Source organism: Nematolebias whitei, chromosome 8, assembly GCF_014905685.2.
Source record: "Nematolebias whitei isolate Nwh7 chromosome 8, NemWhi1, whole genome shotgun sequence".
In the NCBI taxonomy this organism is placed as follows: domain Eukaryota; kingdom Metazoa; phylum Chordata; class Actinopteri; order Cyprinodontiformes; family Rivulidae; genus Nematolebias; species Nematolebias whitei.
The window spans coordinates 11,558,576-11,574,749 of record NC_056505.1 but is presented as its reverse complement, the minus strand read 5'-3'; the positions used below and the strand labels follow the sequence as shown (position 1 = coordinate 11,574,749).

At 38.6% G+C, this 16,174-nt stretch overlaps 2 protein-coding genes across 2 annotated transcripts in view; both read left to right on the top strand.

Annotated features, from left to right (window-relative positions):
- The window catches only part of paip1 (poly(A) binding protein interacting protein 1), an 8,710-nt gene extending 933 nt beyond the window's left edge, over positions 1-7,777 (top strand). Inside the window, exons 2-11 of the mRNA XM_037680950.1 lie at positions 789-925; positions 1,064-1,264; positions 1,364-1,476; positions 1,722-1,833; positions 1,908-2,033; positions 2,110-2,216; positions 4,377-4,494; positions 4,591-4,645; positions 5,172-5,241; positions 6,910-7,777. Of these exons, the coding sequence (XP_037536878.1) occupies positions 789-925; positions 1,064-1,264; positions 1,364-1,476; positions 1,722-1,833; positions 1,908-2,033; positions 2,110-2,216; positions 4,377-4,494; positions 4,591-4,645; positions 5,172-5,241; positions 6,910-6,997 (1,127 nt within the window). The 3' untranslated portion in view covers positions 6,998-7,777. The remainder of the gene's footprint in view (positions 1-788; positions 926-1,063; positions 1,265-1,363; positions 1,477-1,721; positions 1,834-1,907; positions 2,034-2,109; positions 2,217-4,376; positions 4,495-4,590; positions 4,646-5,171; positions 5,242-6,909) is intronic.
- The window catches only part of tmem8b (transmembrane protein 8B), a 1,109,927-nt gene that overhangs the window by 286,933 nt on the left and 806,820 nt on the right, over positions 1-16,174 (top strand). The window lies entirely within an intron of this gene.

Below are 16,174 nucleotides of genomic sequence, written 5' to 3'. Positions count from 1 at the left end.
TGTTGTTGTTGTTGTTGTTGTTGTTGTTGTTGTTGTTGTTGTTGTTGCTGTTGCTGCTGCTGCTGCTGCTGCAGCAACAAGCTGTTACTAACAAAGTGTTGAATAAAACAATGAAAACATTAATTTGAACAAAAATATTTTAGGTATAAGGACAGCACCCATTTATAATCTTAGTTAGTTAACTTTATATGTAAATGATTCATAGTTGCTGTTTAATGGGTTAAAACCACAACATTCCTTTGAAATTGATTATGTGCATTAGTTAGGTTGAAATTTGATCAAACAAACTGCCTAAAGTTATAAAAACTCACAAAAAATAAACCTCAAGATTACTTAAAGATGATGCAAAAGAAAGAAGAAGTAATACAAGGAAATCTGTCTTCTTTTAAATAAAATGTCAAAAAATGAGTTTGCACAAGACAAACTTTTTTGACTTCACCTTCTTTAGCATAAATTGACCCAGAAAGAGTTTAATGTAGGATAATCTGAACATCAGATGTGAACACTTTTTTTTTTTTTGCTGTTGGGTTTTATTTTAAAAGTTTTTTTTTAACTCTCCTGATAAAATATTTTTAGCCGTTGGTTTTGTCTTTTCAAAGCACATAAACGCACCGAGTGAGCGCAAATCTCTTACAGCGTTTCGAAATCTCAGATCTGTATGAAGTCATCTTTTTTTGTACTTTTCTTATTAGTACGAGTTAAATTTTGAACTCCTTGTCATCACAGACGGTTTATATTTCAACGTGTTTCACATTTAACACCTCCCTCTTTGTTTTCTCATGTTGAAGGCAACGCACGACAAAGTTCGACCTCAAACTACGCATCTGACTCCAGAGGGAGCAGAGACGTGGATTCCTTGGTCAAGTCATCGACTCTCTCGGCTAACGCTCCGGAGTTCGTCCCCTCGGGAATGATCTCGTATGAAGTAAGAAAATGATAAACTGATGAGAAAACGAACTGATAAATTACAATCTGTGTCATTATTTTGGGCTCTCCATAGTTCATTTTGTGTTGTCAGTTAAACAGTTCATGTTTGTATTTCTTATTTTATTTGTTTTATTAGGATCCTACCTATTATGATGATGACAGTGAACACTATTACGGTGAACCGTCACTGGCAGATGCAGTCTCAGAGTTTCTCGGTCACCTGAGCTCCTCCCCGGGCTCCTTCGAGTCAGACATAGAATACATAAGTGGCACGCTCAATTCCTGGGTCACTACTGAAGAGTTGTTGAAGGAGTTGGTGGAACTGGTCTTCACACAGGTTCGAAAACATTTACCTCTTGTTTGTGGAGCTTCACACGTGTCCAAACGCTGCAAATGTATTAAATACGATTAGAAAACATTTCTGTCTTTATTGCAGTCTACTGCTATTCCTAACTTCTCCTACACCGGAGCCAGGCTTTGTAACCACCTTTCCCATCACCTCGCCTTCAGCGCACAAAGTGGCAACTTCCGTCAACTGCTACTGCAACGGTACTTATCAGATTTTTCTTCAAATTGAATTGGTGATTCAGTATATCATCCGATTTAAACAAAGCCTTATTCAAAAATCCAAATGCTTGGTGAAGACTGCAGCAGATAGAAAATGTTTTTACTGCACGAATGCAGTTAGGTGCAGAAAAGTTATTTTAATCAAACAAGATGTGAAAGTTGTGTGGAAGGGTAAAAAGTAGTTGTTGGGTGATGATTTCACACGTAGAGATTATTGTCTGTTGCAGGTGTCATACCGAGTATGAAAAAAGAGAAGCAGCGGTTCGGGGCGATCCAGACACTCAGAAGAAATTTCACTCCTTCGTGCTGTTCCTGGGAGAACTCTATCTGAATTTGGAGGTAAGAAGGCGTTTAAAGACAAGTGATCATTTTTTATTCAAATAAAAACACTAATATTTGTCAAATGTGTTTAGATAAAAAGTGTAAAGGGACCTCCGAACAGAGCAGACATCCTCCTCGTTGCTCTGAAAGACCTGTTGGACAGTCTGCTGTCGAATCCCGTGGATGCAAATCTGATCTGCACGGTCAAACTGCTGAAGGTGCCCACATTCACTTCAATGTGCTCAGAAATCTACGTGCATTTAAAGAGGAAATGAGAATAATTTGTATTTCCAGCTGACGGGGTCCATTCTGGAGGATGCGTGGATAAAGCGCAGAAAGTATCACATGGAAGAACTGATCCAAAGAATTAGAACTGTTCTCCTGGATGCTGCCTGCAGCAGGTGTGTTTATCGCTTTGAACAAATATGCCTAATACCAGTTCGTGACATTTTCCTATGTATATAAATTAATGGTGCTCGCGTTAACTCGTTATTATCGCGTTAACGCAGCAAATGAATAACGCCGACAATTATTTTAACTCAAGTTAATATTGTTAAGTTTTGGTTTCCTTCAAAATTCCTCTCCTCAGCGTCTATGAACACACAGACACACAGCGCTCTGCGGGGGGGGGGGCTTTCCAGCTTGAGTGGGACAGGGTCCGCCTCAACAAGGATTACATCCAATCACATTGAAGCTCGTGTTGTCTTGACCAATTACTAACAGGAAGGCGGGTCAAAAGCAAGCCTGTGGCGAAAGCTGCAGGTCCGGTTCTGCTGGAGCGGTAGAGTTCAGTCACAAAGCAGCAGAGAGTTTAGTTTGTTCCTCACGTCGGGACAAAACACAGTTTTCCTGGAGAGTGCAATTAAAAACAAGTAGCTCTGTCGTCCATAGCTGGAAGAATTTTATTCTACTCTGACTTTACTTTTTTCCCTCTTTGGAGCGAACCTCCCCCTCGCGCGCAACAGGCACATGACCGAGTTCATCTCGTATCAGGAATGAAGCAGCGTCTCAGCGATTCCGTTTTAATTTGTGTCAAAAGTACAGACTTTAAGCTACACACCAGTTTTTAAATCGTGTTGGCCAAGTTAAACCAGAGTTATGATAAATTAATCTGTGCCATACACTCTCAGTTCCTCTCCTAGAATATGTAAATATCAATAGAGTCACTCGTTCCCCGGTGAGTAGAAAACAAGAGTTCTTACGATCAATTGTTAGGCTGATGGGCCTCCTTTTACATGTGGATACTGGTTCTGGCTAGCAGAGACTGGTTGATGAGTGCTCTTTGATTGAGGGGCCGTTTACACGGCGCATATTTTGAGTGAATTGTTCAATGGATTGGGGAAAAGAAATGAGGGGAATTTTAAATGAATAGTTCATCCCACATGACTTCTGTCTTCGATATCCTCTTGCACCACACCTGGATCAAGGCTCGTTGGGAACTGGTCCGCCTGGTGGGAGGACAGCTTCTCCTCGCAGCAAAAATAAAAACTCAGTTGTTTTGTAATCCAAGTAAGCACAGGCTAACATTATTAAGAACGTTGATTGCTGTAAATCAGCTACTGATTATCACGGAGTAAAGTCCGACATCATCATCATCGTCGACTCGGTTCTGGTCCACTCAGCGACCGGTGTGGAGCTGTTAGAGGAAGCGGTCCCGATTGGTGTCAAATCTGTCGACTCATCCAAAATCCAGCTTTAACTTGTTGTTAAGTTGTTGTTAGCTGAGCTTTTAGCCCAGAGGAAAGGAGCAGACCGAGGCAGCACGCATGCGCATTAGGTGAAGGTACAAAATTCACAGCGCCACCTAATGACCCGGCGTGGTAACTACAGCGGATTATAGGGGCAGGGGAGATTCCTCCGGTTGCATGTAAACACATAATTCATCCGTGTCAATGCAGATCTTTTCCTCTAATTAACATACGAAAAAACCTACGTTTCCTCCCACCGTGTCCGTGTAAATAGAGCCTGAGTTTGTAGCACCTCCTCAGACTGAAGAAGTCTTTCGAATAAAAGAGAAAACGTTTCAACAAAGAAGAATCTGTTCAGACGACCCGATTTAACCTGGTTAGATTATCTACCTGGATTATTGAGCAGCATCAGGAGATAAACTGTTCATGATGCTCCTGATTTCAAAAGATTTATTCTTGTAACATTTCAGAAATAAAAAAAAATGTATATTTTGAATTTGTTGTTAATCTGTTATGATTGTGGTTTTGGGTTTGAAGGATTTTTTTTTTAATTTTCTCTCTAAAATAAACTAAAAACATTTTGCCCTGGAAAATAGCTTTGGTTTCATATTTGATATGTTTATGTTATTAGAAATACTTTTAATTGTTAGGAGAACACTGCTGTTAAAACGTGCCTTTTTAATGTATTGAACTTTTTTTTTTATATAAAACGGTACCCTTAAAAATGTTCTAAACGTCTTTAAGTCGTAATTTAATTTTGCACGTACTAATGAGATTAATCGAGATTAATCAGAAAAATATTTGAGATTAATCGCGATTAAAATGTTTAACCTTTGCCCAGCACTAATATAAATACATATGTAATGTTTCCAGAGATGTGAAACAGATGCTGCTGAAATTAGTGGAGCTGAGATCCAGTGACTGGGGCAGAGTCTCTGCTGCTGCAGCGTCCAGTAACGCAACTCCAGACAATGACCCCAATTACTTCATGGTCAGTGTCCATACCAGACGGGTTTTTTTTTTTTTGTCTTTAATGTAGCTCATTCCTGTCCATTTGTATTTCTACAACTTTGTTTTCTCCCGTTAGAATGAACCTACGTTCTACACTGAAGATGGTACACCGTTTACAGCAGCAGACCCAGGTGAGTCTGTGGGAAAACAGCTGAAGAAGCTGCAGAGTACCGTCCTGTTTTCTGCGTTTACATGTTGAAATAAATCAGGGACAGGCGGAACAGTCACCATTTATTTGTGCTTTAGAGGCAAACATCTGAGAAGCTCTTATTCCCAGTTTATCTATCAGCAGATCTCTGCTGCCAGATTTAGGTTTTAATCTTGACATGTTTTTGACTTTGTTATTGTTTGTATTAACATTTATGAGTGAGGTTTTGTTCCTCCTACAGTAAAAATGTTATTCATTACACTGAGTGTCGATCTGCTCTTTGCTGTGTCACAAGAACTGTGTAGGAGGAGAAAGAGGAGACGCGAATCGTTTTTTTCTAATGGCTACCAACGCTAATGAATTGGGCTCCCGATGTTTCCTTGACTCTTATTTGTAGTGTAGTAATAGAAAAGATCATTTTGTGCCATTTGTGGTTCAGGATGCATTTTAAATAGAGACGTGTTCACGTTGCAATCGTTGTGCCTTTTTTTTTTTCACAAAATATGCAGAAAAATACCAGGAAATGCTGGACAGACAAGACTATTTCCCTGATTATTATGGAGAAAATGGAAACGAAGAGTAAGTACACATTGTATATGTAAACTTCTTGGAATGACAGCTTAAATACCTTCTTTTTCAAGCAAACTATTTTACTATTTGATTTATTAGTATCCGTTAATCATAAATATAAGCACCGGTTGTATCTGTTCATAACATCATTAGACTTTAAATTGGTAACAATCATATTTTGTGACCCTTTGGTGGCAGCTAGAGAGACAACATGGACGAGGAGCATAGCATTAGTTGGGTTTAGCTGCTTCATCACATAAATCTTAGCTCCAAGGATGTGTAGAATAAATTCAGATTCAAACAAGACATAACGTTTTCAGAGACGAGCGGGACCTGCAGCCACAATGTGTGCTGAATGACTTTGCTGAAATTTGTTCACAGATAAATTGTTGGGTAAAACAAACAAAACATAAAGTAAAATAAGCAACAACAACAAAAAAAGCAGCTTACAGCTAAAAGCTACAATTAGCAAACTCGCTAAAACGTATAGCTTGCCAGAGCATATTTAAAAACTAACACGACCGTAGCTAAAAGGAGCATAAGAAAACAAAAACAGAGCAAGTTTACGGAAGTAGATTTATAGATCGATGCTTTTGGAGGAGGTAGAGATTTATTTAGTTATGTCAAATAAATAAACTATAAAAAATAGCAAATACAAATTTGCTCACGGCATATTATTCTCGACCAAGCTGAATGATTTGATAAATCAATTGTTAAATTAGCACAAAGTATGCAGAAGTAGTTTGATTGCAAAAACCATATGGAAGAGAAACTATCAGGAAACCGATTGTTTGAGTGCTGACTCAGCATTTACACAAGGATCTGTCACTAAAATATATTAGGACTAATCACATCCTTCTGTCTAAAGTAAAATAAATCTTGTGGGTTTAGTTTTGTTTGTATAGCGAGCTTTTATGCAACATGGCATCTGTGTAGCAAGCACTGTGAGCTCATGGTGGATTGTAATAATCCTACGGTGATGCAGAATAAACGCTGGTGAAGATTCTCCGTCATCCAGGACGTGGTAAATTCAAAAAAGTTCAAGACAAAATCAAAACTTAAAACTTATAATGCAGCTTTAGGCCTGATATCCAGTCAATTTCACACCTATCAGGCAGGAATTTCATCCATGTGACCAGAGTGGCTCGTCTGTGAGTCAGACTAACAAAGACCCTAACGAACCCCTATTGTGAGGAGTGATAGGACAATCTGCATATGCATCAAGCTTTATAACTTGAAGCCCACACTCTCTGTTCTTTGAATTGAGAAAGCTCCTCGGATGAGAAGCGAAACGTCTTCTCTTACAAATAAAATAAAGTCCAGAAGCAAAAGATGAGCCACTTTGAAAAAGAAAATCATTTAATCTCTGAAATTATCTTGAAAATCTGGGTAATTTAGCACCACTGAAAGATGCATCCTGACACTAGACAAGTTACCTGACAGCCTCTGACCTGTGGGCCCCTGAGATTGACAAACGCGTTTACACGACCCACAATGCAACAGCGATGACCAGGCTGGAGGATTCAGTTTAGTCAGCAGTTTGGCAGCGGGGGTTAGCACACTTCTGTCCTCCCTCTACAACTGTAGGTGCATTCAGATGGCAAGAACGTGCAAATATTGACTGTGCAGAAGGATTTTTAAAAACATGTTTTCAAATCCTCTGCTGTGTTTTCACAGATACGAGTTTGAGGACGAGATGGACCCCGAGATAGAAGAAGCGTACGAGAACTTTTGTTTAGAGTCGGAGAGGCAACGACAACAATGACAGGAGTGTGGAAACCCGAGGGTTAAAGAGTGCGTGTTGTGCTTTTCTTGCTCTTTTGACTGGAATGTTGCAAAGGAAACGCTGAATCTTTATTTTTTACTGCAAGCGGGCCTTTTAACAGCTGTTTATCATTTCACTCTGGAAACTTTATTCAGTCAACATTATTAACGGGACAATCGATGGAATAACAGTTCAAAACAATACACTCTTTTTAAATTTTGTTTAAAATTTCCTCGTGAGTTGCTTTGTTTTAAACAAAATGCCATGAGGGGAAACGGAGTGCTGTGGATGCTTTGAGTTAATGCATGAAAGACGGTTTTGTTTGAAGAAATCTGCTCATTATTTACCAAGGACTAATAATTGCCACATAACACAAGCCAGAAATCAGATTATTTTTGTAAGAAATGCACTATAAATGTGAGAGGCAGTTGTTTTTCCTCATATCTACACACGGTGGGAATACAGTGTAGCCCTGTGGCTCAGTGTGATGTTGCCAGCATTAAGGAATTCTATTTAAAGGTTTTCACGTCTGTTTGGCTGTTTTCTTCATTCGGTTCAGGACCTGTGGAAAAAGTTGTACAGTGAAAAATGTTTTCTGGAACAGAAACCGCTCAAACTGAAGTTATTTAAGAGAAAACGTTTTTTAATCCATTTGGACGTGAAATTTAGAGCATTAATAATTTGTTGTAAAAGCTCCAAAAGTCTCAGTATTGAACTTGTTTAATGCAAATATATTTACACACACGTCACAGCTGCAGCGCAAGACTGAATGACTGTTTACCAGCAAACAACAAATCTCCTGCAAAGGAATATTGTTTTATAGTTTGTAAATACTGTTTATAGTATTGTTTGCTTGCAATAAATTCTTTATAATGTGAAACTGTTTGCATGAGTTTTTCGACGTTAAGACTTCAGCAGTGGGAATTTGAAGGTCTTAAATGTAAGATTTTTACTTCTCTTGTTTTTTTTTTTTTTACAATGCACGCTTTCAAAGTCGTATTTTAAATGACTGAAAATTGAACACTAAAAAGACCTTATTTCATTTAGAACAAATTAAATTGTTTGAGTACATTTGAACCCTTATTGGGTCAAAATGACCCACGAGACCTTAGTTTAAAACTAAAGGTGCAGCTCAGAAAATTAGAATATCGTGAAAAAGTTGAATTTACTGTATGTCAGTAGTTTCTGAAGTGAGCTCCACAATAAAAATACTTCTGGTCGAACTCTGCCACCTGCTGGTAACTTCATGCACGTGCAGGCTGGGTCACGGTTTTTGTGTTCTGCTGAAATTACAACAAAATCGGAGTAAAAACAAATTGTGACAGAGATTCTTAAGCATTGACAGCATAGAAATATATGACTGGATTTATAGATTGATGTCTTTGCTGTTTGTTGTTTACATATATAGCTACTTTTTACGTTTTAACAAAAAGTTTTGACATTTTAAAATAATAAAGGGTCATGTTGGCCAGTTATCAAGTCATTTCAAACAATTGTGAATATAAAACTGATTAAATTAGAGGGAATGACTCTTGAGGTTAAGAGAACATAATAAAATATTTAACAAATTTTGTATCAGCTTCTTAAACCTATATACAGTACTGGCCTTTTTTCAATATATATATATATATATATATATATATATATATATATAAAATGTAAGAAACAGTGTTGTTTTTTACAAACAAGAAAATATAAACATGCTTTTTGACTATGTCTAATATAAAGAGGTTTTAAAGTTTGGTTAAAGTTTGTTGAAATTAAACTCATTAGATGTGGGTAAAAATGATGGATGGATGAAAACACTTTACGATAAAGCATTAATTAGTGCTTTATTAACGGGTTATAACCATTTATAAAGCCTCAACAATAATGTAGAAAACACTTAAAGCAGGGTCACTATTTTGCACGTTCATTCAGGTAAATGTAATTTAATGTTAGTTGCTCAACTTTTTAAAACTAAATTGTCAGAATATTCATACATATGTTTATAGTTCTTAAATTTGGGTAACTTGCTGACATACGTTTATTTAAAATCTGAATTTTAAATAAACCAGTGTACAGCACATGCTTTTGCCAAATAGTGAGCATGCTTATCCACGTTTTAAGACTTCTATAAGTTATAGTTAAATCTTCATAGTGTCAGTAACCTCATGAATAACCTATTTATAAAGCATTAATAAATCCTTCATAAATGGAACTTTATTAGAAAGTTGCCTTTTAAAAAAACTGTCAGGAAAATCCTGTAGGTTTTTTTCTGATCTTTAGAGTTTTTTGTGGAAATGAAAATGATGCATAACCCAAAGCTTTTAATACTTTGTAAGCTTATAATGTTTACTTGAACTTAACAATGAATACTCACTCTTTAATGATTGAAAACAATACAGAAAAAAGGGAATGACTAGTTTGAACATCTTAACATCAGCAGGTTTAAGCAGACTTTAAAAACAGCAGTTTGGGCTCCACTAACAGCATCGTGTTCATGTTTGAGTTTTGTCAAAGTCTGAAAATAAAAATAGACCCCTCTCTTTATCAAGCCTGCTCCACATTTCCCTGATAAGAGTTCAGTAATTTCCTTTTGTTTAAAAGATTAAAAAAAGCTGTCATGGAGAACGGCATTGAAGACTCAGTGGTTGACCTTGTTGAGTGATGATGAACCGTCAAACCATTAACAACACCACAGATGTTTTCTTCGTAAACTAAAGAGAAAGTGAGAAAGTAATTATTAGATGTGCATCTACAAGATTTAAGGTTCTTTATTGTCATTCGCATCACATGTCGTTAATGAGGTGGAACGAAATTGTGTACTCAAGGTCCCAGTTACACCCAAACATAGCAAAAATATAAACTATAAAAAAGAAACCGTATACAAGGATCTAAGATATACGCTAAACAATAATAATGTAATATAATAAGGTGTATTAAACAGCAGCCTGAACATGAGTCTGCTGTGAGCAGATGGGTGTGAATACAGCAGCTTATGATCAAGAAATCAGCAGCACAGATAAAGGCATATCACCAATTAAAGTGGCATTACAGTGATCCAACAATGTTCTGTCAGGTCATCTGGACGGTTTCTTTTTCTTTTTTGGTTCTGAGACGTTTCGCCCTCCATTCAGAAGGCTTCATCAGTCTGAGGAAACACCAAACAAAACTGATTCTCACCCTACAGCCTGCTCCAAAGTAAAAAAAAAAAAATAACAGTTATGTTTGTTCTAAGGTGGCCTCTGGGACACGCCCTCTCCTCCAGTGCCCACCATCTCCTTAATCAACAGTCATGTCAAACTGGTTCAAAATGCCAAAGTCCATGCTCAATAATCCAGGTATAAAATCCAACAATGTTCAGTCAGATATGGATGGAGGGCAAAACATCTCAGCACAAAAAACAGAAAGAAAAAGAAACCGTCCAGATGACCTGACTGAATGATGGATTTTATACTTGGATTACAGAGCATGAACTTTGGCTTTACAGTTCTTTTTTATTTCACAGTGATTATCCTGGTTAAGGATTCATGAGTCTAACAGCTTCAGGGTAGAAGCTGTTCCTCAGTCTAATGGTTCTACACTTAATGCTCCTCAATCGAGGCAAAAAGGGCGCGTGCTGGGTGAGTGTGGTCCTTCATGATGCAGGTGGAGCCTCTTCCTGCATCTGGAGGCGTAAATGTCTGTGATGATGGGGAGGCTGACTCCAACAGACTTCTGCGCAGCCTTCACCATTCTCTGTAAAGCTTTTCTTTCTGCAGCTGTGTAGCCTCCATGCCACACGTTGATGCTGGAGCAGAGGATGCTCTCCACTGCACACCTGTAGGAGGAGGTGAGGACTGAGCTTCCCAGACTAGCTCGTCTCAGCCGTTTGAGGAAGTAGAGTCTCTGATGAGCTTTCTTGATCAGGCTGGTGGTGGTGTTGCTCCAGCTGAGGTTGTCATTCAGGTGCACACCCAAGTACTTGTAGCTGGAGACCACTTCCACCGCAGAGCCTCCTGGGGGGTAGGTGTGTTTACTCCTTCTGTGAAGTCCACAATCATCTCCTTCGTCTTCACATTGATGTGAAGGTTGTTCTTCCTGCACCAGCTCTCCAGGTGTTCCACCTCCTGCCTGTAGCTGGACTCATCGTTGTTTGTGATGCATCCAACCACCGCTGTATCATCTGCAAACTTTACAATGTGACAGCCTGGATGGGTAAGTGCGCAGTCATACGTGAGCAGGGTGAACAGGAGGGGGCTCAACACACAGCCCTGAGGGCTGATTAACTAATACAGCTGATTCACTTTAGAAGTGAACCCAATTCAAGATGATTGTCACAGCTAATTGACCTTAGTCAACACAAAAGTAGTTATTTATTGCTCTATTAAACTTAAACTCTACCAAAACACTTTGGTAACAGCTGCTGTTTTAAATGTGCTTTATAAATAAAACTGACTTGACTAGCTGAGCATTACCTACAACATGAGCTCTGCACATTGTGCAATATTTAGTTTAAACCTTTGGCATCAACTGTTGTCATAAACCCTGTTTGTTAACAAAATATCTCTTGAACCACTGGACTGATTTCAGTGAAAACTTTTATAAAGTAGTCACTGAGCTCTGAAGTCAACTCAATGCAAGATGGCTGCCACAGCAAATCAACCTATAGCCAGTACAAGAATGACTATAAGTCATTCATTTTACTGGTTTTGAGCTAAAGTTTGGTGTGGTAGTAGCCGAGAGTCATTCACAACACATACTCAGAGCAGGACATCTCACATTGTTGTATGAGATAACATTGTTTTAGAAATTTGTCCAAAATGACTATAACTTTGTCATTTCTCAACACGACAGCATAAAACTTTGGTGGCTTTTAATTTTAAGTTAAATAATTTGTATAATTATGTTATTGTAAAATATATGACATAACACTTTAGTGCATTTGTGCGTTTCTTCTATTGGAATTGCACAAAGACAATGGAGACTCAGTAAAAGTCGTGCAAAACAGCCATCTGCCTTTAACATAACAGTTTACTGTAAAGATTTGAAGCAACGAGTTCATTTTCACATCTGTCGGTTGTTACAGTTTTGTGAGGAAACCACTTTACTGCCAATATGCAGCTGTGGACTGGCTGCACATTGCTTTCTGCTGTCAGTTTTTACATACGTGCCTTTTTTTTTTCTTTAAGGACAGCAGAAACAAAATGCATCAGAGTGCATTTTGACGACGTGTGTCCTGTTTAAGCCTGCTGAAAAGGCACATCGATGACATTAATCTGCAAACCGCCGGGTGCCAACTCATGGTGGAAGCAAACTGACACGTCATCACGATCCACATTTGCATTGTCTGAAAATCAGCTGTGCAAAATTGGGAACTAGTCACGTGCCAGGGAACTGCTCTTGTTTCCATCCTGTCTGGATGAGCTCAGTGAGCCTGTTGGATGGGACTCTGCAGCTCATAATGCGACGTGTCGGACCTGAGCTGCAGATTCTCACTGGTCAGCAGACGGGTGTAAAAGAGGGATTAAAGCAGTGGTCCGCTCATCCGGACTTCTGTGTGCTGGAGGTGAAATCCTGTCTCTATAAATGAACTGTAAAGCCATTTCTCCACGCCTTTTAACAACTGTGGCAACAAAAACTGTAATCTGTAACAATTTGGTGAATTGTCAGAAAGCCAAAACAAAAAAATACACAAATGTATTGTGTTTTTATTTTTATTTTATCTAAAAACACTTTTTTTTTTTTTTTATGCTTTTGGCTTTAATTCTTTAACAAGAAGACAGCGCTGCAGTTATTTGTAAAATGAAAATACGTTCCCCTGGGAGTTCCTTCATGTTTCTGTTGTGCTAATTTGCATCAGCTGATTCCAGTGTGATGGTTTTCAGGGCTACAAATTGTTGTGGTGCTGTGTTTCATCTGGAAACCAACGAAAAAATTATGATGCCCAACACCACAAACGTCACATCCCCCTTTCAGTCATGCTGCCACATTTGAGTTGCTGCGAAGCTTTTCATTTTTATCATTTTTCTGGCTGTAAATTCCTCCATTTGCAGCGTTTATTAAAACCATTCGAACCATTTAAAACCAGTTCACCTCTGCTGGTTTTAAATGCCACAAAACCTGGAAGTCTGTTAGTAGAAGCAGAAATAAAATGATCCATCAGGCCAGATGTCAGAAGACGCGTTGGCTTGTAATTTGAAAGGGTTTTCAAACATCCTGGTGAACTGGGAATGATTCGTGCTGACTCTTCAGAGGGGATTTGTTAACTACGTGCCCACACTGACACACTACGGTTATACAGCCTCAGTTATTGTAAATACTCTTCTTTAGATTGTGCCGTGGTAACAAACACAGTCTAAACATTTAGCTGTTGCTGTTTCAACGAGAACATTTCACTGAAGGAATGTGGTTTCCTGCTGCAGAAAAAGGGATTAAGCTGTTGGATCTTGTCTTATCACAACCAGAAGCCCTAAGTATTTTCCAGGAACTTTGCCTCACTTCCATAAAAACCTGAACTTCCTTTAAAGACTGAATCTTCTTCGGCTCATCCAGTGACTTATACATGAGTCAGAATATACAGAGGAGGAGGACGAGCCAGCTGAGCTGAATTAAAAAAGGGTTAGGCCAACGCTTTTCACATTATTTATCCTGTTATTCTCAAATTCAGACACTATAAACTTGTCTTCAGACTTGAATGCCTTGTTGAGAACACAGTACAATAGATGGCATGACTCTGGCTTCTGTTTAATGAGAAATACTAAAGTCATTTTTGACCAGAATGTGTCTCCTATTTTGCATTTTAAGCAAGTTTTTTGTGCCTCCTCCTTTCTTCACCGGCACAACATTCTGCAAACTAGAAACCGCTTGTTTCAGAGTGATGCATAAAGATCTGTACATGGATTGTAGGGTTAACTGTTTTTAAAATCAGGATTTAAAAGACAACAACGAGCATACAATTTTTGTATTTTTTTCTTTATTCACACGAACAATCCAGATCCAGACCAGAATTTAAAATGCTTCTCTTCATAAATAAATCTGGTAATGACCAAGCTCCATCACAAAAGGAAAACGTCTTTTAATATGATCCCAATAGAACATTTCAGTCTTATTTTTTCCTGTTCTTTTTGTCTTTTTTGGGGGTTTAGGGAAATAATTTTTCTAAAAGTAGAATAGGTTATCGAACCAGCTCCTGGTTCAGATGGCCGACTACAAGGTCTAAAACTTTCAGCTTTTTAGGCTGATGGATTAAAGCAGGCCTGATGCAGCCCTTCATCATACTTAAATCTGTCAAGAGATGCACGCTGTACAGATTTGTGTTTGCAAGTTTCTAACTTTCATAGAGGTATTTTGTTCTCTTCATTGGTGTCCGCCTCTCTGCGAGCTCAGCACTGGAGAATGAACTATAAGACTTTGATGCAACCCATGTCTTTATATCAGGAATTTAAAGTCACACAGATTGTAAAAAATACTTTTCAACCAGATTATCTCTGGATTCATTTGAACTGGGAATAAATGGGAAGAGTACTGGTCCTCAAACTGTGGAGCTCCAACAGTCCACTAGTGTTTAGGTTCTAAAAAGTTTTAGTCGGAGACAATAAATAAAGTATCCATCCATCTACAATAGGCTCACTGCAGCTTTTAATACTTTAATGAGTCTGAGCTCTTATACATTTATATTTGTTGGGTTTCTGTGCACAAATTGGGACTTTTTTCTCACTAAAGGGGGAAGTAGTAAGAAAAATGGTCGAACCACTGAACGGGAGTATTTATTAGATTGGAAGAGTTTGCGTTCCCTGAATGGTGCTCTGAAATTATTTTTGTTGCGTATTAACTAATTTTAAATCAATCAATATTTAAAACAAAATTTCTTTCGACTGCTCCCTTCCTCAGGAACAGCGAACTAACTCACATGAAGACTTGCCGATTGTTTTTATGCCGGATGCCCTTCGTGACACAACCACAGACCACTGAGCTACCACAGCCCTCTGTGTGGAGCAGAGAGCTGCTACCTAGGGGGTGGGGGTGGGTGGATGGGGGGTCATTTAGTCTTACATTTTGAACTGCTAAGGTTTTCATTTGTGATTAGCTTCAGTATATAAGAAACATACTGGGCTTAAATTACTCAGTTTATTTACAATTCCCAAGTTGGTTAAAGCACTCAAAAAGTCATTTACGGTAATTAATTGTCTTAAAGAATCAAGGATCAACTAATAATGGTCCAGAATGCAGCAGCCCGATTTTTAACCAGTACAGGCAAAAGAGAGCACATTACTCCAGTATTGGCCTCACTGCACTGGCTCCCGGTTCACATTCAAATCCAGTTCAAAATACTCCTGTATGTCTACAAACCGCTGAACAGTTTCGCCCCCCTATCTCTCTGATTAGCTTCAACCGCATGTCCCTCCACGCTCCCTGAGGTCAGCGGACCAATTGCTCCTCACAGTTCCAGGAACTCGTCTTAAGCGCAGAGGTGACAGGGCCTTCTCTGCAGCAGGACCAAGACTTTGGAACGAGTTACCCCTGCTTGTCAGACTGGCCCCCTCCCTCTCGGTTTTCAAATCCCGTTTAAAAACTCACTACTATTCAGTAGCTTTCAACACAAGAGGATCTGTGTTTTGAACATGTACGCTCCACTCTGGTTTGTCGTCATATTTATTATCTGCATCGTTTTTATGTCTAGATTTCTGATTTACTTCATTTTGTATTTTGCTTTGTGTGTTGTCTGTTGTTCTGTCTGCACAGCACTTTGGTTGGCCTTGTCGCTGTTTTAAGTGCTCTATAAATAAAATGATATGGTATGGTAATAATAACAAAAGAAGCCAAACATCAAAATGGGTATCCTTGTGGTGATTTTGGCCAATATTTCTCCCACCTTTCCCACAATCTTTTCCTTCTTATCTGATAAATGTCCACATTTTTTAAATTCCACAACTACAGTTTTACAATGAAGCCTTTCTATTTAAAACAGGAAGCCTGGATGATGTCATGAAGGCTATTTTCTCCGACTTCCTTTGAATTTATTCAGGACACGTTCAAGCTCCTTTCAGTCTGTGTTGAATCTTCAAGCGTTGATTAATAAGTGAGGCATCTGGAGTTTAGTTGCTAAGAGGAGCCTCCATAAATTATTTCCTCACACCAGTATGACATAACAGGCTGTATTGTCTCTGTGGAGCAATGAGCTGTAACTCTTTCCAAATGATTCTTGTGGAATGG